At 43.3% G+C, this 19,474-nt stretch overlaps 4 protein-coding genes across 12 annotated transcripts; 3 read left to right on the top strand and 1 right to left on the bottom strand.

Annotated features, from left to right (window-relative positions):
* Positions 1-1,218, bottom strand: LOC120457999 (thioredoxin reductase-like selenoprotein T homolog CG3887). The gene is made up of 2 exons (XM_039645490.2): positions 970-1,218; positions 1-893 (listed from the first exon to the last, which is right to left on the bottom strand). The coding sequence occupies exons 1-2, from the start codon at positions 1,113-1,115 to the stop codon at positions 443-445; spliced, it is 597 nt and encodes a 198-aa protein (XP_039501424.1). The 5' UTR covers positions 1,116-1,218; the 3' UTR covers positions 1-442.
* Positions 1,219-1,360: 142 nt separating this feature from the next.
* Positions 1,361-1,782, top strand: LOC120458001 (general transcription factor IIH subunit 5). The gene is made up of 2 exons (XM_039645493.2): positions 1,361-1,543; positions 1,596-1,782. Exons 1-2 carry the CDS (start codon positions 1,509-1,511, stop codon positions 1,780-1,782), a joined length of 222 nt encoding a protein of 73 aa, XP_039501427.1. The 5' UTR covers positions 1,361-1,508.
* Positions 1,783-1,833: 51 nt separating this feature from the next.
* LOC120458000 (zinc finger HIT domain-containing protein 1) lies at positions 1,834-2,332 on the top strand. The gene has a single exon (XM_039645492.2). It carries the CDS (start codon positions 1,834-1,836, stop codon positions 2,287-2,289), a length of 456 nt encoding a protein of 151 aa, XP_039501426.1. The 3' UTR covers positions 2,290-2,332.
* A 231-nt stretch (positions 2,333-2,563) lies between these two features.
* On the top strand, positions 2,564-18,511 carry LOC120444461 (reticulon-1-A). 9 transcript variants are annotated; one of them, XM_039624152.2, is made up of 7 exons: positions 5,807-5,959; positions 7,652-7,812; positions 8,216-8,251; positions 17,577-17,784; positions 17,848-18,056; positions 18,120-18,225; positions 18,285-18,511. In XM_039624152.2, the coding sequence occupies exons 2-7, from the start codon at positions 7,737-7,739 to the stop codon at positions 18,352-18,354; spliced, it is 705 nt and encodes a 234-aa protein (XP_039480086.1). In that variant the 5' UTR covers positions 5,807-5,959; positions 7,652-7,736; the 3' UTR covers positions 18,355-18,511. The 9 variants fall into 9 exon arrangements, with proteins under 9 accessions (XP_039480069.1, XP_039480078.1, XP_039480086.1 ...); XM_039624135.2 differs by lacking the exons at positions 5,807-5,959; positions 7,652-7,812 and adding an exon at positions 2,564-4,108 and having other exon boundaries at positions 18,285-18,473; XM_039624190.2 differs by lacking the exon at positions 8,216-8,251.
* The last annotated feature ends 963 nt before the right edge of the window (positions 18,512-19,474 follow it).

Below are 19,474 nucleotides of genomic sequence, written 5' to 3'. Positions count from 1 at the left end.
TTCGGTTTTGAAATTGTCCAGTGAATTTATTTGTATTACAATTTGAAAAAGGTTTTACACATCCGTTTACAAGTAGTTGTTCCCCCACTAACAATTAATGAATACACAATCGCATAAAGGCTTTGGACAAGGTACATCTTTATGGAGGCAGGCAACAAATCTCCAGATGTACCCCGGTCATCTCCGTTTGGTTTGTAATCGTCATCCTGCCGCTCAACACAAAGAACACATACAAATCCCTAAGCATTTAAACGGAATACAACGTTATAGGATGCGTAGAGTAGGTTAAAGTTGGGTTGAAAACAGAAATACAGCTAAGTGGATAATATCGGGACAAGAGCTTATGTTTAAGATAGGTTCAGAGCCGGGAATGGATGCCCTCGGCTGTTTTGGTGTTGTCCAACTGCTGTTTCCGCTCCGCCCGCCAGTCCGTCCAATGTCATTATTTAACAAAGTCGGGATTCTCCTGCACCTTTTCGGTGAACTGCAAATGGTTGTCGATGATCTGAAAGAGGACCTCTGGCGAGGGAAAGCGTCCCGTCTGCAGTTTCGACCACACGGGCACATCATTCAGTGTTATCTCAAATGCGCCGGACGAGATAAGCTGGCCCTCGAGCATGTTGCCCAGAAAGAAGATCATCATGCACGCGTATATCTTGTTCGCCTGCAGGTGACCCCACCAACTGGGCGTGTTCAGGCCGAGGAAGGTGAACGGACTGACCGCACTGACCACGGAAACAATGATGATGATCTTCAGGGCGAATATCATCTTGGAGAGGTAATAGTTGAGACCCGGCGGATCGTAGTTGCCGCCATGGACCTGGATCTGTGGATACTTTTCGCCCAGCAGGCCAACGTAGTCCTCGAACGCCTTGCGATAGCCGCAGGAGTAGCTATTTGGCGGATGAAAAAGGATAAACACATTGGTCATCGTAATCTATTATGTTAATTGCCCCGCATATAACGTACCAGTAAAGGAAAGTCATCGTCGGCGCTATGTTCTGACCGAACTTGGTGACCGGTATCTCCTTTTCGCCCTCGGCGAACACCAGGGCGTAGCCGGCGCACAGGCAGAGCACCAGCAGTGCCACATTCCTTCCGTTCAGAGCGTCCATTGAGTGCTTGTGGCCCTATTTAATTGGAATTTAATTTGGAATTCAATATTTGCTCACACTTTTGACTTGGTGTTTGTCCGTGTGACTGGCAAATACCCCGCTACTGCTGTCTACGTTTCGTTGTGAGTGGCACTGATAAGGCTGGCAAAACAGCTATGTTTTTTAGGTATGGAACTTTCGCTGGTTAAACAATCTCAATATATTTCATTTGCGCGTTTTTTGGTTGCGCGTAATAATTAATAAGCATCGATTGCCAAGTCAATTGAAATTCCCGGAGTATCGATACTAGAGGCTCCCGATTCCCACCTCTAACTTACGTTTCACTGTGATTGTCATTCAGCCCTAAGAACTGGCAAAATTGTTTATTATTTTCGGCAAGCAAATGCTGGCAACATGGTAAATGTTATGAAAGGAGTGCTGGTGGAGTGGTAAGTGGAAGCTTAGACGTTTTTGTAGCTATATTTAATCCGCTACCACTAGTGATCCTGCTATGAAACAATTCCTGCTGCACTTGGACGAGAAACTGGCTCTGGGTCGCAAATTCATTATCCAGGATCTGGACGAGAACCATTTGTTTATCTCCACGGACATCGTGGAAGTGTTGCAGGCGCGAGTGGACGATTTGATGGATCGAATAAGCTTCCCGCTGCACGACAAGGACGCCTAAAACAAATAACCCACAAAACCCAATAGCCAAAAGTAAAAGCGCAAAACAACCATGACGGGTCGCGAATCCAACCGCATCAAGGACGCTGAGAAGAAGCGTGTCCTGGACTCTACAGCCCGCCAGAGGCGTGCCCGCAAAGCGTTGGAGGCCCTGGAGCAGGACAACTTCCACGATGACCCACACGCCGATCTCGTCATGTCGAAGAAATTGCCCAAATTCCAGGACAGCCTAAAGACCGGCAAGGAGAAGAAAGGCAAGCGCAAGGGCGCCGAATACTTTCGCGCCAAGTATCGCAAGAACTTCCAGCAGCTGCTCGAGGAGGACAAGGACAAGCAGCCCAACTACGAAAGCGCCGCGGCGCCGGCTCCGCAAAAGCCATTGCGGCATTTCTGCGCCGTTTGCGGCAACTTCTCTTTGTACTCGTGCACCGCCTGCGGAACGCGTTACTGCCGCGTTAGGTGCCTGAATACGCACCAGGACACGCGATGCCTCAAGTGGACCGCCTGAACATGGTTGTTATACATACAAATAAATCAAACATTAGACATAACTGAATTGTGCAAGGTTTCTAAAAATACAATTTCTAATTGGGAAAGAAATTTTGGCTAGCGCTTAGCCAATTTGCCAGAGCTATTGGGTTGATGTCATCGCGAAATATTGAGAGAACATCATAAATTTGGTTCGAAACACGGCTGCTAAGGGCATTTGGCTATTTTTAGGCAATTTCACGGTGAGCGTAGTCGATAGAATCGGCCTATGTGCCAGCTCTAGCGCAGGTCCATTGAAACTTTTCAAACGTCTGCATCGACGGCGCCTGTAAAAAAGTCGCTGTGGTTCAAACCAAATTTAACGTTCCCGAGCACATAGCACTACGAATTGCGGCCTTTCAGTCACCAGAAGGCAGTGAAGTCGGCTAGAAATAAAACCATATTAATTCCAACCGGCGAAATCAGCTGTATCTCAGTGCCTGTGCGTGTGTGGGTGCGTCGTGTGTGTGAGGCATCTCCGCTGAGCGTGCGTGTGTGTGTGTGTGTGTGCGAAGTTCCAATCAGAAGGCCAGGATACCCAAACACATCTGTAAAAATTTCTGATTGATCACAGGCAGAAAATTTTGAAATCAAAACACTGGAGAAAATGGATCTGAACTTCGACGAACTGAAAAAGGAGGCCGCTGCCACCAACGAGGACATCTTCAACCGGGCACAAAAAGCCTACGAGGACTCAGGACTTGGCGGCGATGCTGGCAACGTGAGCGGTGGCGCCCAGGACGATAATGCCCACACGGAGCATTACTTCGCCAACGAGCAAAAGAACTTGGACTTTGGCGATCCGCAGGAGTTTGTCCAACGCCTTTCCGACGGCGCCAAGGATGCCAAACATGATTTGGACGCCAAGTTCGCCCAGAAGACGGATGATTTCGAGGACTTTCTGCGCGACGCCGGCAAGGAGGTGAAGCAGGGCATCAGTGGACTGACCACCGACTTCATGAATGCCGAGCGCGGCTTCTCCGCTCCTCTGGCTCAATTCGCCGAGACGGTAGCTCAAGCACCGGCTATTCCAGCACAAGCTCCAGCTGTTCCAGCACATGCTCCGGCCGTTCCAGCTCCAGTGGCTCCAGCTCCTGCTGTCCCAGCTCCGGCTCCTGTCGAGGAGGACCTCCTGGGCAGCTTCAGTGACCAGCCGTCGGCTCCACTCCAGGCCTTCCAGCCCACGGCACCGTCCACGGCCAATTTCTATGACGATGAGGAGGATGACTTCCTGGGCAAGCCAACGATTGCTGCCCAAGCTGTTCCTGCCATCCAGGATTCGGATACCGAATCGCCGTCCGTCTCGTACACACCATCGCCGGCCAAAAAACCCATTGTAGATGCCCTCAAGGATCAGGATAACGAGAAGTTCATCTCGTCGGAGGATCTGGTCAGTGATTTCAAGGAGGAGCCACGCTCAGCACCCGCACCAGCACCAGCACCCATACCAGCTCCCATTCCCGTTGCTGCTGCAGCTGCTGCTTCTGCTCCAGCTCCAGTGCCAGTGCCAGTAGAAGTACCAGTACCAGTTGCCAAACCCCAGCCGGTTCCAGTGGCTGTACCCGTGACAACCGCTTTGATAACCGACCTGGATGACGAGGAGGTAGTGTTCAAGCCCAGTGTCCAGGAGGCGCCCAAGGCACCCATCATCACCGCACCCGTAGTCGAACCGAAACCGGAGCCACCCAAGCCCAAGGTGGAGCCGCCCAAGCCGAAGGTCGTTCCAGCGCCAGTTGAATCGACCCAGCCGCAGCCAAAGATTGCGTCCGTCGAAGAGATCTTCTGCAAATACGGATTGGGTGAGTCTTGCCACAGATAGCCACAAATAGCACGTAGTCAACCCCCGTTATCATTGCGTTTCTAATTAATTTGTTGTGCTCCCGACGTCATTGGCGTATTATATTGCACCGTCGTCATTTGTGTGTGTGTGTGTGTGTATCATTTCAATATTTATTTGCAGTGTCCTTGCGGCGCACCTTGCATCCCACGCCCTTTACTTCCGCCCACTTCACCCTTCTATTTAATTTTGTTTTGTGCGTTAGTCATTCGCCACTCTCTTATTTTGTTACTTTTTACTTTTTTTTCTGTGGTTTTTTTCCCCCAACTCTGCTCATGATGTCATCGCTTTTTTGCGTGGCTCTCTTATTAAATGAATTTATATCGCAATGCGGTGAAATTTAATAGCCTAGAAGATACTCTCCACTGAGGCCGACTTTTCCATTTCCCTTGACATCAACGAATCTCCATTTGAGCAGCAGCCGCATTTTTAGCCGGCTTTCTCATAGTTTCCATAGATTTTTCGCAAATCGATCGTCACCGCGTGATTCACACTCATTTGAATGCCACGAACAAATGTATGGCTGGTTAACACAGTGGTCGTTCGCTAAAGGCAACCAGCTAATTCATTTGAAGAAAGTTCCTCTGGCAAAGCAAATGATAAATACTGATTTAACAGATATAATAATTTTATTTATTTAATAAGCTTCTTAACTGTTTGCTGACCTTAACGTTTATTGTTTTCAACAAAGCAAACAGAAACAATTAAATAGATAGGGAACTGTGAATCGCACAGCAGACAGGTAAACCTTAGATGAACAGATAGTTAGAGGTGAAAAGAAGGTAAATTGCATAACTAATCCCGACTGGACAACTCATCGCGCTGGGTATAGTAGGTAGGAAAGGGGGCAACATTCTCGAAGCTGCTTCCACCACTACCGAGATACTACCCAGATACTTAACCGGCGTGAATCAGCTGCTCAGTAGCTCACCAGCTCAGTGGCTTCTCCATTCCAAAAGCTCTATATGTGGCTATATATATGTGGCTATATATATATAGGGCATACTAGAGTGTACACTATACTCGTATGTACCCCACCATTGACGTACACATGTCCGTTCATATTTCGCTTTATTTCATTGCGATTCTTTTGCTGCTTTCTGTGTTTCAGTTTTCGTGTCCATTAAAGCAATTTGCGGCAGAGTAATTTATTGTTGCGTAGTAAAGTAATGTCTGCTACTATTTGGCAACCTCACGTTTCCATTCGTATTTCTACTACCTTTCGGCAGTGCGCTAATTTAGCCAGTGGCTGATTCAATTCTCGTCTCCCTCGGGGCAAAACTGACTTTTTCATGGCATGCAGACTGCAGACTGCGGAAAAACATTTTCCAATTAGTGATTTTCATCGACGCCTCTGTCTGGCAGTCCGAATGCATCCCTTTTGTGCGATTATAAGGCTATTTTTATTCCACTAACAGCTGAGCACATACTCGTACATAAGTACATATGTGATGTGGCTTGTTCTTTTGTCTTCGCTGCGCTTTTGTCTTCCAATTTGCCATTGATTTCGCTTTGGACTCGCATCCGCATCCAAATCGCATTTCTCCATTGCATCTTGCTCCCTGGTTTAGCATCCACCTTATCGCACCCCCATTATCGCCAATATTCATAGCTGCAGTTGCAATCAACTGTAGTTCACTGACAGCTCCCTCACATCGTCACATTTTAACTTTACACTTTTGTGTATTATAACTATAACAATTCGAACCAGACCGGAGATATAGAATTTATTTTAATTTTACTTGTGCGTTGTGTTGCTCGCAAAAGAAAGACGGAAATCCGAAAATTCGAAAACTGGAACTGCGTAAACAATGTGTGTGCTTTTAAATTATTTTTGGTTAATTGCATCTCCCACGCAGCCAGCGATCGATTAAGTGGGGTATTTTCGCTTTTTTTGGGGCCACAAAAAAGGGGAACACATGTTACTCAGTGGAAAAAGACGAGAGTTGCCGAGACGAGAGTTGCCTATATTAAGAAAGTTTTGGTGCGTGGGTCAAATTTAACCTAAAATCAATGGTCAGGTGTATTTTTAGTAGGTATTACCTTTTCTTCAAGCCACAAAAAAAGGCAAATATATTATAGTTTAGTTTTTAAAGACTGCCATATTTTTGGGACTAATTTTTTCAATTAGCTTAGCTTATGTTTTTTTGTTCAACGGAAAGTAGGTCAAATTTATTTGTATCAACTATATGCGAAAAGTCCGGTATGATTTTCCTCGTGAAACATTGCCGGAAAACATGCTTTCGTATTCTCCTGCATATCCTAAATATCGATTTCATTCGGACAGAACTGTGCTAAACCGTCAAAGAAGTTGCCTTTGTGGCAGCACACACCACACACGGAATGCGTCAAATATTCGTGTCATAACTTGGTCGTTGGCCAAAAGTGTACAATCGCAAAGACAACCGATGGCCAGAAGTGTGCGAAATGCTTTTGGAGTCTTAAAAGATTGATTTCGCATCTAATTCTCGCGCCGCACGCAACTGCAGGGCGGGGTCAAAGGGCAAGTTGGGGGCTGGGGGATGGGTTGTGTGATGTGGGATGTGTGATGGCGATAGCAACAGCATCTGGACCCACCGCACCCAAAAGTTGCAGCGTCTGGCAATTTCCGGATCACTCGATGGGTGTCAAAACGAAAACAACAAGAGTCCTGCAGGAGCAGGACGCATGCGCTGCGGGCAAAGCGAAGAAAAGTCTCCGCCCGGAAAAACTCTCCGCTCTCCAGGCAGCGGGTCAGCTGCAATCGGTGAAATCGATGGCCCCCAGCTCGTGAGCTTTCCCCAAACTCGGCGGCACATCAAATGCTACTGCCGGGCCACCGAGTTCAGGGCTAAGCACGGTTGCTCAACTTGGCGAGACTTGCGGTTGCCCTCTCACTGAATCCGCATCCGCATCGCCTTCAGCCCTGCCGGGCGACTACAGTGGACACACGCTAAGCGACTACGCTGCAGACTAAGCCAAGACCTAAAACAAACTTATGAACTGAAGAACTTTTCAAAACAAACGGATATTAAGTATTTTGAAAGCCATTTACCACAGACTTCTCATTCGTAAGATTTTTATGATTTCCATATTATATATTATTATCTTTAGCTTTTTTGAACATTAAGTTGCATACTTTTAGACACATTTTAAAGCGAATTTAAAAGAATTCCAGTGACAGAAAGACACCCGTTGACAATGGGCAAGGAGGCTCCACTGTAGTGAGCAGAGTGCACAGCGGGGGGCAGCTTAGACATCTCTCTCTCTCTCTCTCTCTCGGCGCCGCCGCCCTGAGCCTAGGGTTGTCCTTTCGGGGGGTGGGGTGGTGGTAACGCCCGGCCTGCTTTTCGCGGCGAAGCTTTTCCCAATACGTTTCAGTCTCTATACGCGTCGTGAGGCCGCCACACGGAAGTGGAAAATTCTTATAGCGTAATACCTTAACGTCGTAATACCCGTTCGTTCTCTCCGCTCTCATTCTGCGCTGCGCTTTGCTCAACGAAAACAATCGAATAAAACGGAAAAGTTACTATCCAAATAGAAAGGATAACTCGTAGTGCTAACGAAGAAGTGTGCTAAGCAATAAGCAAACCCAAATTGAAACCAGCATTATGTCCGCATTTGGTGAAACCGGTCAGAATGGCGTCTGCAAGCAGCGCCCATTCATTTGCTCCATACTCGATCCCAGTAAGTTAACCAAAAAATAAAAAAGAGATGAAAGGAAATACCCCAAAAAACGAAACTCACCCCGAATTTGTGAAATAAGTTGGAAAAACAACAAAACTAACCTCTGTCAACGGTGGCCTGGGTGGTAGTTTTATACTTAAGCATTGTATAATTTGTCTGTATAGTATATATACTGTGTTGTACAAGTGGTTCTTAACGCTTTAGTGTATTAAAACTGTTTTTGCTTTTAAAATTGTACTTTGAATACTGCTTAAACTGCTTGGTCCTTAACTCCGCCTAACTGCTTTTGCACTGAGTTTTTGTTTTGCACGCCATTTCCTTCCACTCCTGTTTTCATTATCTTTTCGCACCTCGACTAACCGCTAAACTAACGAAAATCAATATATCAATCGCCTATTTGCAGATGCCTGGTTTAAGCCCGAACGTTTGCACCCGCAAGGTAAGTCCAGTGCAGCTCAAACTGTACCCGCGACTCTGCTGCTTGACCGCCCAACCTGTGCGCTGTAAAACTGTAACTGTACAAATCCTACGAAACGGTTGTCAATATGCGTTTTATATGATTATGATGATGATGTCATCGAGCCACCCCCATTGTTCTTTTTGGTCCTTTTTTGTGTTGTTATTGTCGTTGGCTTTGTTTTGCTCCCCCCTTTGGTTAAAAGCCTACGAGCACAAGTACAAATGACGGGCTTAGTGCTTTCGCTGTTGCTGTTGTTGTTGTTGCTGTTGCTGTCGTATTCATTTGCTGCAAGCAGTGCCCCAGAAAGTATGCCACATTATTCCGCATATCCTTTCGAGTGCTCCACTCTGCATTGTCTCTGTACTTTTCTAGGGCAATATTACATGTATTGGGGAATGCCGATGTGGATAACATTCAATTCGTTTTAAATATACGCCTATATATAGCAGATAAATATTTTTCCTTAATATTGTATTTATTACTGAAATCCATATGCGTAAGCTAAATTTTCTACTTAGTGAGTGCACTTTAAAGTTTAGTTTCATGTTTGGCACGGCTTTCACCTGGAGGGTGCCTAACAAATAATTCGCATTTTCTATAATGCTCATGGGGGTTGCTGCCACGCCCCCTCACTTTGCACTCCCCCTTGCCACCATTGCTTTTCATATATTCGGTTGCAAGTCCAGTCGCATTGCAATTAGCCGTCGTTTTCATATAGTTCAGTTACCCGCCAGCCAAACGATTTGCACTGAAGCGGTGAGCGGTAACCGTAATCGGATCGCATGCTAAGCCAACCCAACTATACCGCCAAGCGACACAGTGCCGTCCAGTTCAGTAGAAACACTTTTCGATAACTACATTTTGACTTGTAAAACATAGTCAGTTTATAATACACATGCCTCGTAGTTTCGTTTAACTAATTGGTTAGTATGTAGTTTAAAAATTTGATTTTAAGATGCTCTTCTACTGTTGCACATTCACAAAAACACTTTACCACTGAAAATCGCAAACTGATATGGGGCGTCTGCCGTTTTCCCCACCACAAGAATGAGGGGCAAAGGCCTCGCATGCAATCTGAGCTCAGTCTAACGCTCCATGCACTTTCTATAGGTACTAGTATGTCTGTACAAACCTATGTACATATATGTATATATTTATTTTTCCTCACTTAGTGCACCGCTTTCAATCAGCTTTTGACTGTAAAATGATTTGCTTTTGTTATGACTAATTCGCATTTAATTTGAACGTCTGACTTTAGTTATTATTAGAAATCACTCGTTAATCATGCACTTGGACTGTGCTTTTCTTAGTCATTCAAAATGCTGGACTTTGGGCTTGAATTAAATTGCTTTTTTATTGCTCTTGTGGTGTTCAGAATCTCTAATCGCTATCTATAAAACTACTAACAGTATAAAGAAAATCATTGCCAGTTTAAATCAGACTAAAATAGTTTAATGGGCCAATTAATTTTTCATCACTAACTGATTATTGCATCTACGTGTAAATATTTATAGTCTATCTATATTCATCAATAAATAAGTTAAAATGTATATATCCTATTACAAACTGACATATATTATAGGAAAAGCTGCAAGCTCTAGACTATCAATTTTTCATAACCCAGCCACTCCCCAATATGCAAAAATGTGGCGTCCCTTCTTTTCTACTTGATTCTTTGTCGTCCATGGGCCAAAATACAATTTGCACGAGTGGCCAGATATGAACCTGTGGCGCTGATGGATTTCTCCGGGCTTTCAGCCCAATTTGGACATGGTTAGGAGCTTAAGTGCCGCTCGCAGTGGACTGCCCACTGTGGGCACTCGGATACTTGAATAACCGAGTCAGTCAGTCGGAAGTCGGCCCACATTAGCATTCTCCATCTCCAGCATAGGAAAGCCACGCGAGCGGTGATTGTAAAACTGTTTTCGCAGCAAGTCTAGCGTTAAGAATCATGATTAGTCATCCATTGTTCTCGTTTCTGCTTTCCATTCGAAGTGGTGAAATTTCAATTTTTAATGAATATTTTGTATTTAAATATCGAAATGACTCGTTTCAGTTTTTAGCCATGACTGCATTTCTATTCATTTTAAAGATATAACTATCTAAACCAACGGTCTTAAGGTATTTATTTCATTAAATTTTTGAACTGTCTTAAGAACTGGAATGAGTAACGGCCCAAAAGAGAAATGCTACGTGCCCTGGTCGACAAGTTTTCTTGTTGTCTAAAAACATTTGTATACATACATATATCATTTTATACTTCCAGCTGAAATCGATTAGATCATCGACGGCATTTTTCAGGCCATTGTTAATTCAGCGCCAAAAAAAATGATTATTTATACATGCGAAAAATTTGCATTCAAGTGCAAAAAGCAAAAACGCACAAATAACAATGATAAGCCAGTAGAAATGACTTAATTCTTTTTCTAGCGATAACTGGTCTGCAATTAGAAATTAAAGATAAGGGAGTCGCCAAGTCATAAGCACACAGAGCTTTTGGTTATTTCGATGTTGACGTCAGATCGTGAAAAGTGAAAATATGTAGATTCTAAATTTCAAATTACGAGCGCTTTTGGGTAAGCAGTTCGTACTGCTTGCCGCAAGCAGTCACAATTCAAAGTAAGCAGTGAGCAGGTTCTTCAAGGCGCGAAACCGTTAACCTTGAATATAGCTGCCGCCCATCTCATTCATTACTGCTCTCATCCATCTCGTTCTGTCCCATTCGCACCCCCTTTGGATGCTGACTACCCGGCCGGCGTCAATGTTTAAACTCACAGTTGCCTGCTAATTTTAGCCTTTTAGCTAAGTATTTCAGCCATTCGCTGTCATTTGCTGCTGTCGTTGGCATTATCTTTGTGGTTGGTGTTGCTGTTGTTGTTGCTCTGCTAGCCGTGCGGTTTAACATTTAAAGATTGCAATGTAGGCTGCACTGGGCGGTCAAGCAGTTGAGCTGGGGAGCAACAATATTGGAACAGTGGGTTGTCGATAAAGTATTATCCATAGCAATAGATTAAATAATTGGCTAGCATTTAAGTATTTTAAAATCTATCATACATATGTCTGCATAAATATGGCTATTATAGGAAGTCTCTAATTTAAAGTTTTACCTGACATGCTGACAATTTGTGCACCTTTACTGTACCCATATATTAGACCCGATTCGCATTTGTCTGACCTTTAGGTCCCGATCACGTGTACGTGACCGGTTTTACCGATTCGGTTCATCTTCCTTTTGCTCTCTCATCATCTCACCTGGACATTCGCTCTCTGCAATTCCTTTTACCTGTTCCCGGTCATAGCTGCGTGCAGAGACATGTTCGGGAGAAAAGCAATCGAGGTAGCCGATTTCGCACATGTGTGTTTGTTGGCAGGCGACAGCTACATTAACGGCTACAAATGCGTGCTGCTCGGCCATAAAAACACCCCCTCTCTGAGCGATTCTCTCCGAGCAATGCTATTCGAAATTCGCCATAGGCCCTTTCCTCTTCCCTTCTTTGCACACAGCAAGGGCCAAGATGATTGGGATCTTCAGATTACTCATTCTTCGTTCCATTGAATTTATTAAACATTTACTTATTGCCTTATTACAATTTGGACAAAAATATACAAGTAATAATTTTTTAAACATGATGCTGGGAATTTCAAACAATTCTAAATAATGGAATCTTCGTTGCTTTTCAACCGAGACATTTTTTTCTGGCTTGTATTATTTTGTATGAACAAAACCTAATGCACTGCTCACAGCTGTTCTCCGAGCTGGGTACCTGCGTGTGTAATTTCAGCGCGTGTGTGTGTTTGTGTAGGCATGAATGTATTCGCTTCGCCCTGCGACGAGCTGAGCGCATCTGAAATTAATTGTAGTTTAGTTGATGTACGGACTTTGACAACGTCACATTGCCCCAGAGTCGGGATCTAGGTCCAGATCGAGATCGAGATCGAAAAAACGAACACGAAAACGCGACCACGAAAACGAGATCGGTAAATGGTTCTTTTCGCACTCTGCGTGCCCGTGCGTTTTGGTTATAAGTGTGTGACAGTGTCTGTGCGGGATGCGGATACCCTTTCTCCACTGCGGATGACACGGATTGTGTCAGCTGTTTGAACTTCTCGCATGACCTGCACTTGCAGCTGACAGAAAACACGTATCCGCGCCTTTGTCATTGTCGTCGCAGCATTCAGCACTCGACATTATTCCGATTCTGAATCTGTTAGCCCCCGCCCCAGAAAAACTCGCGGAATTTCTCGTGTTTTTTGTGCGGATACTTTTCTAATTATATAACTTGGATAGGTGCCCTAACGCTGGCGATATATGCAAATGTGGATACAGTGATCGCTAGATGGTGCGAAATTCCAAATGGAAAACTAAAGCGGATTTCTTATTATTTAGCCAGTCTTCTACTTAAATTAAGTTGAGGACATCTGGTATACGATAATGGGAATCAAGCTTTCTATAGTCTACATTCAAACACCTTTTACTTGATGTACTCTGCATTAAAGAATTACATTATATTAACAATGACCTGAAGACGCCAAGTAATCCCCCCTAGCCAGTGATCACTGTATCATATTCAATATCAAGACGTGCACCTAGCCAATGCGGTTATCGTCGTAAAGCAAATAAATCAGCGGTGAATGAAATAACATAATATTAATATTAATCCTATCCTACTATCTGGCCCCGCCGACTGGCACTTTCCATATCAGTTCCGTTCGCGAGTGCGAGGAACTCTCGGCCGGGTTCTATATCTCTCGTCTAGGTCGGTTCCGATCGGGTTTGGCTCTGGCCCGCGATCGTTCAGTTGGCTAATGTTAATGCCCGCGGTTGCATTATTCACATTTCCTCGATCCGTGAACCGCGCGAAGAGCCGACAGTACTTTCGCTACATTTCCAATTTTGTCCTCCACTTGCAGTCCGGGCGAAAAGCTTTAGTGATAGAACTAAAACCTCATATACTCAGTCAATCCAGTCAATCCAAATACAATAAGATACGATGGCTGCTGGTCTGGAACAGCTGAAGGGTCTGCTGCAATCTCTGGGCGAACTCAAAGACTTGCCCCTGAACCGCGAGTCGTGTAAGTAAATGAAATAAAAATTTTCTGCGGAACAATTCCATTAAATGTGTATGTACAGATGTACATATAGGGTTTGGCTAGATATGAGGGCCGACCGCATGGCCAGCTGAAAATCGAATGAAACGGAATTTCCCTTGGGGAAATTTCTTTTATTTCTCTCCAAGCGCTCTTTCTCTTTCCCTCTCTTTTTAACAGCCCCTCTCTCTAATTGCAGCTATAATTTATTTATAAATATTCTTTTTAGTATCTTAGGGAAAATGTTGAGGACTATAGGAAAAATTGTCTTAGAAGGCTGATAAGTCCCCTGCTTTAATATTTGATTAGATAGAAGTTTGGGTATTTTTGGAGTCATTGATAACTCGTTTAATTTTTGATAAGTGATAGGAAAAACTCTATCAATGGTGACAATTTTTCATTTATGATTACAGTGCGAAATGTGATTGAGTTTTAAAACTATTTCTAATCTGAGAAGAATTTTGCTCTTATCAGCACTTTCCGCTGGGTTTGGTTGATAAGCATATCAAAACCTCAAGTGGCTCGTCACTCGTGGAACTTTCTTGGGGTTTCAAATGGGGGGTGCGTGCGTGAGTCGCCAAATTAAAAAAACCTTGAATTTTGTGCACATCATTTGTATACTTTCTCGTTTATTTTATTATATTCATTTTGCTTCTATGCGCTGCATTTCTTATAATTGTTTAAAAACATATAGCCTTATGCAATTCTGCAGACTTTCTGACAATGTCAGGTGCACACTATAATTGCATTCATGTACGTTTGTTGTCGCGCATTTAGGAATTATGTCAGCGAACATAGCAATGATATCATTTGAAGCAGAGCTTACTCATTCAAACGCGCCAAAAAAATGTTAGAAAGCAACGCAAAAGCATTAGAGGTGATTGGGGTTGGATTTGAGTGTTTGCGAATGATGATGTCACTTTAAACGCTTTTTCGCATTTCGCCGAAACGCAGTTTTCCCGCCTATTGCGTTTTCATTTGAGCTGGGCTTTGGATATTTCCACTCACAGTGGCTGTCAAACTGACGCAAGCAGTCCATTGAACCCATTGAGCCCAGATAAGCAGTACAAATGCTAAGCGATGTGAGTGCAGATTTAATTTATTGATTTAGGCCCATCGTATGTGTTAGCATTTCCCGCATTTCGCCATTGTTGGTCACGCTTCGGATTCATGATTCAACCGCGAAACCCCACCCACTACGTCACTCAACGTAACACTACGTAAGTCCAATCTTCAATCTTCGGCTCCACACAGCCGAAACGCGAATCCAAGTTCGTGGTTGAGGTTGACACGTTTGCTGACATATGTACGTACCCCCCTTGCTCTCCTTGCGGCCCTCATGCCGGATTTGTTGTTGTTACTGCGCCTTATCTTTTACTTTCAATGCGGATCGTCTCTCTTGCTCTCTCCCGCTCTCCAATGAAGCTCTCTCTCCAACCGCACAGTGGGCCGTGCTTAGAGTGGCGCTGAGTTTCTAAGCTTATATACCATATATCTCTGATATATGAAAGAATATATTGCTATATCTACCATCAAAAAGCAATAGAAATTAAATTCACCGTAATGTTGCTTATTGAAATCTTTAATTTACATACATATGTTCATTATTCGATTGGATTACTGAAGTACCCACTGTGCACTGCTTGAAGGGGCTCCCACTGCTTTTTCAATCCAGAAAACTTGTTTGCCGCCACTCTCGCGCCCTCTACCTTTCTCTCGCTCCCCCACCCGCTACAATCGCTGTCCCACTCGCTCCATCCAAGCAGTTCCCCATATGCGACGCCAAATTGGAGGCTTGTTGGTTTAATTTGTGCTCAAACTTCTTCCAGTTCTTTTGCTGCGCTCGATTCAGACGGTCGGCCGAATCGTCCCATTCGTGTGCCAGTGAGTGTGTGTGTGCGTGACTAGCCAGCTAACTGACTAACTAACTTCATCGCTGTAATTAAGCCTAGACACGCGAAAGTCCAGACCGCTTTGCATACATTTTGGCGCCAAGCTAGTAACTGTTTTTAAAACTAAAAGGCTAAGAAAACGGCAAAAATGGCAGGCGGCAGCAAGCGCTACTCACGCAACAATTCCAACGGCAACTTTCAGCCGCTTCCAGAACGCGGACCAGGTAATAGCAAATACGAAATTGTCAGGGAGCTATCTCCCTTCGCTATCACCTGGCTTTTGGTCCACGTTGACCACTGTGCGTTATTAAAGCCTCCCGAAAGCAACACAACGAGGGTCTTATCTTCGGGGGGTCGTGGAATAAAATGTATTTATGAAGCAGTGATTGCTGCCAACGTCAGCAGCACAATATCATCAGAGCCAACGTGGCTAAAATGTTGAATGATAGTCATAACCAAAAAGCCCAATCCAATCCAATACAGCCTTCGCTATGCAAATTCTTTTTCACTTCCACTCTGGACAGTGCTAATTTTATACATTTCTTTTTTGCCACGTTGTGAACTCAGTGCTTGGCAACCATCACAACAAAAATGTTCGCTCATCATCATAAATAAAGCTTGCATTGGCAATTTTAAATTGAATTATTAAACAAGTGTCGAAAGAACAGGTACTTACTATACGTTATCAGTCCCAGTCGGTCTTATCTGCCTTCTTTTCTGTAATTATTTTCTACTACTACATTCGTGTTCTGCTGTCCCGATGAGGCTGCACTTCACTTTCGGGGAAAACTGGTTTCAAGGCGAACGAAACCAAACCAGTTCCATCCGAAGAAATCTTCGGCGGGATTGAAGTTGCAATTGTAACAAACTCTTCGATTCAATTGGTACTCGGGAAACTTTCTCCCACGAGAGAGCTTTCTCAGTCTTTTCACCCAGTTTAGGGCTTCATACGCTGCCATCTCATCACTATTGTGCGTCTCCTTTCTAATTTATTTCACCCATATTTACATAATACCCCTCAGATCGAGTCTGGCCTGGCAACTTTAGACGAATTTGAATCCGAGTATCAGTCAGAAAACTAGTTTACCCAGCTTGCAGGCTTTTGGTTTAATCTATAAACTATTTGTTTAGGTGCATTCTAAAGTGATACACCATTTAGTTTATCATTGTAATCAGTCTTTAACTTTAGACCTGAGGAATATATACTACATTTTGCTCATTTGTAAAGAAACGTACTATCAGAAACCCATTAAAGTGTTTCCCAAACCCAAGGATACTATAAAATAATAAATGCTTATCATTAATTATTGGCCATATATCATTTTCTTGTGGGTAGCACCTTACTGGATTTCCCATATAGTTAGCTACCTGAGCACCCTAACAAATCAGTTCATACTAATGACCTCTCAATGAGTTGGCAAATCCCACATTTCCAACACTTGAGATGTGTATTTATAGAACTATTGTTTGTTTTAGTACATATCTTAATAGGGTTAACCCAGACGCCGTGGGGCAGTGACTTCTTATCGGCAAATCCGACGAAAGCGAATGAAGCCGAATCCGATGGCCAGGTTATAGCGGATGGAGAGGTGTTTACGTCAGCGGCTGAATCAACAAGATACATTCCGGCACGAGCTGGACAATCGATTCCCTAAGCGATTGCGACTACCATTTCCATATCCGTTCACCACTCAAAATCTCTTTCGCCATCGCTCTTCCCACTTTGTAGCTATACTCTTTGCGGCTCTCTTTTGTTTTCCGGCTGGGTCCGGACAATTTGGCCCTCTTCTTCTACACATTTTCATATACGTTCTGCCCCCGACCAGCAGACGCCAAATAATACTTCGCTAGTGTGTAGAACTTGGCAGCGAACGTCAAACGTAGGAGCACCGCGAACGATCCGTTGGAAAACCCGAAAACTTAAATACCCGAAAAATGTCGAACAGATTGTGTGAGTGAACCGGGCTGAGAAAAGGGGGTGCTTGGGTTCAGATTCTATAATGCAGAGCTTAGTTGCATGCTGTTGAACAAATGCTAACGCTAATTACCACCTCAGCCGTTTTGGCCGTAGTGCTCGAATCTGTATCTCATCTATTTATCTCATAGATTGCATAATTGCCGCCAGCTGAAAATATATATGTAAATGCGTGCGAGACGCTGAACGTGTGTGTGCCTTTGTATATTTGGGGATTTTCAGTCCACATTGTCCACTCTATATTGTCTCTTTTCACAGTTTATGAGGGTTATAATTTGGGAATGAAAAATCAAATGTGTATGGTGCACCAAAAGCAGATTCTAATTGATCCATTTGCTCTTCTTTCCAGTGGAATCCCTTATCTACTGGCGCGATGTGAAGAAATCCGGCATTGTCTTCGGCGCTGGCCTGATCACATTGGTGGCCATTTCCAGCTTCTCGGTGATCAGCGTGTTCGCTTACTTGTCGCTCCTGACCCTCTTCGGCACCGTCGCCTTCAGAATCTTCAAATCTTTGACACAGGCCGTGCAAAAGACAAACGAGGGACACCCCTTCAAGTGAGTTTAGTGAACTAATAACCCCCAATTGTGATTAACTAACGCAACTGCTTGTGAAATCAGGGAATACTTGGAGCTGGATCTGACGCTGTCGCACGAAAAGGTACAGAACATTGCCGGCGTGGCTGTGGCACATATCAATGGCTTCATCACCGAGCTGAGGCGTCTGTTTTTGGTTGAGGATATCATCGATTCGATCAAGTTTGGCGTCATTCTGTGGGCCTTCACCTTTGTGGGTGCCTGGTTCAATGGCATGACTCTGGTCATCTTGGGTAAGTGGAGGATTGACTACGCCCAATCGGATATACAACTGAAAATCTTCCATATTTGTGCAGCCTTTGTCTCGCTGTTTACCTTGCCCAAGGTCTACGAGAACAACAAGCAATCGATCGACACCTACTTGGATCTGGTGCGCAGCAAATTGACAGAAATCACCGACAAGTAAGTTTGGCCATCTAAAATCTCCGTAAAACAGATTCTAAATCGCTGTTGTATTCTAGGATCCGAGTAGCCATCCCCATTGGCAACAAGAAGCCCGTGGCCGCTGCCGAGTCTGAGAAGGACAAGTAAAAAGCCCGCACTAGCAAGAGAAACAACCACAAATAAACATGTTTATTTATTAATTAAGCATAATTTGAATGGTTTTAATATTCATCCAGGCATTAAATAAATAACAAGTCTAGCAGCAATGTTTACATATTAATTGTATAATTGCAATCTACATCAATCGATAATTGTAAATCAAATTTGAAGAGACCCAAAACAACTTATCAACAAACAACTCGTAGCAGTTTCAAACATTGTCCAAGTGTCTTTAAGTTTTTAACGAACGAAACATTAAAAAAACAGATATAGTGAGGGAAATTAAGAAGAAAACGATTATATAGACGCAGCAATGCAATTAAATTTCTTATGAGTTCCACGCAATTTCCGATTTGAATCAATTATCTTCATTTCGATTTATTCAACTTTCTTAGTTTTCATGTGACCCTTTTTAAATTAATTCTTTGATTTAGTTTTAGTTTAACTATTTTGTTGATTTTTTGTATAAAACAACAAGAAGAACTAAGATTACTCTTAAAACAAACAAACAAGAAAAAATCAAATAAAAAATGAAGTAAAAATACACACCTAATGATTTTTGTGTTTTCTAGCATTTTTAATAAAGAACTAAATAATATATATACTTATAAGTAAGCTGATCCGTAAGTCATTAAACACGCGCCTAATGCTGAAGGAGAATGCAGACATTAATCATAAATCATAACGAAGAGAAGAATTTTGAAAGCAGCTTTACCGCTTCATTTACATACATGGCCTTGTTTCACATTGTACAATTAATTTGTAAGCATTTTACATGAAATTAAATCAAATATTTAATGCAAATTTATTTGAGGCGAAGGCATTTGCAAGTGTCATTAAAATTGTAGCTTAAATGTTCATTATTATTATTACTGTAACTCTTTGTTGCTGATTGTTGAAGAACTTTGCGTTTGAATTGCGTATTTCGATGGGATCCCCACATAGGCGTACTTACATACATTTGTGCATGTGCAGTGTATCCGACAACTGCATCTTAGGCGTTCTTCTAAATCAGACTATATACCAATAGATATTTTTGCAAATTAACACACTTGAATATATATGTATACAAACCGTAAGTGAGATAAACAAAGACATCGCCTGACGA

The sequence above is a fragment of the Drosophila santomea genome, chromosome 2L (assembly GCF_016746245.2).
Source record: "Drosophila santomea strain STO CAGO 1482 chromosome 2L, Prin_Dsan_1.1, whole genome shotgun sequence".
Lineage (NCBI taxonomy): Eukaryota > Metazoa > Arthropoda > Insecta > Diptera > Drosophilidae > Drosophila > Drosophila santomea.
The sequence above is the reverse complement of the archived record's forward strand: the minus strand, read 5'-3'. Positions and strand labels throughout refer to the sequence as shown.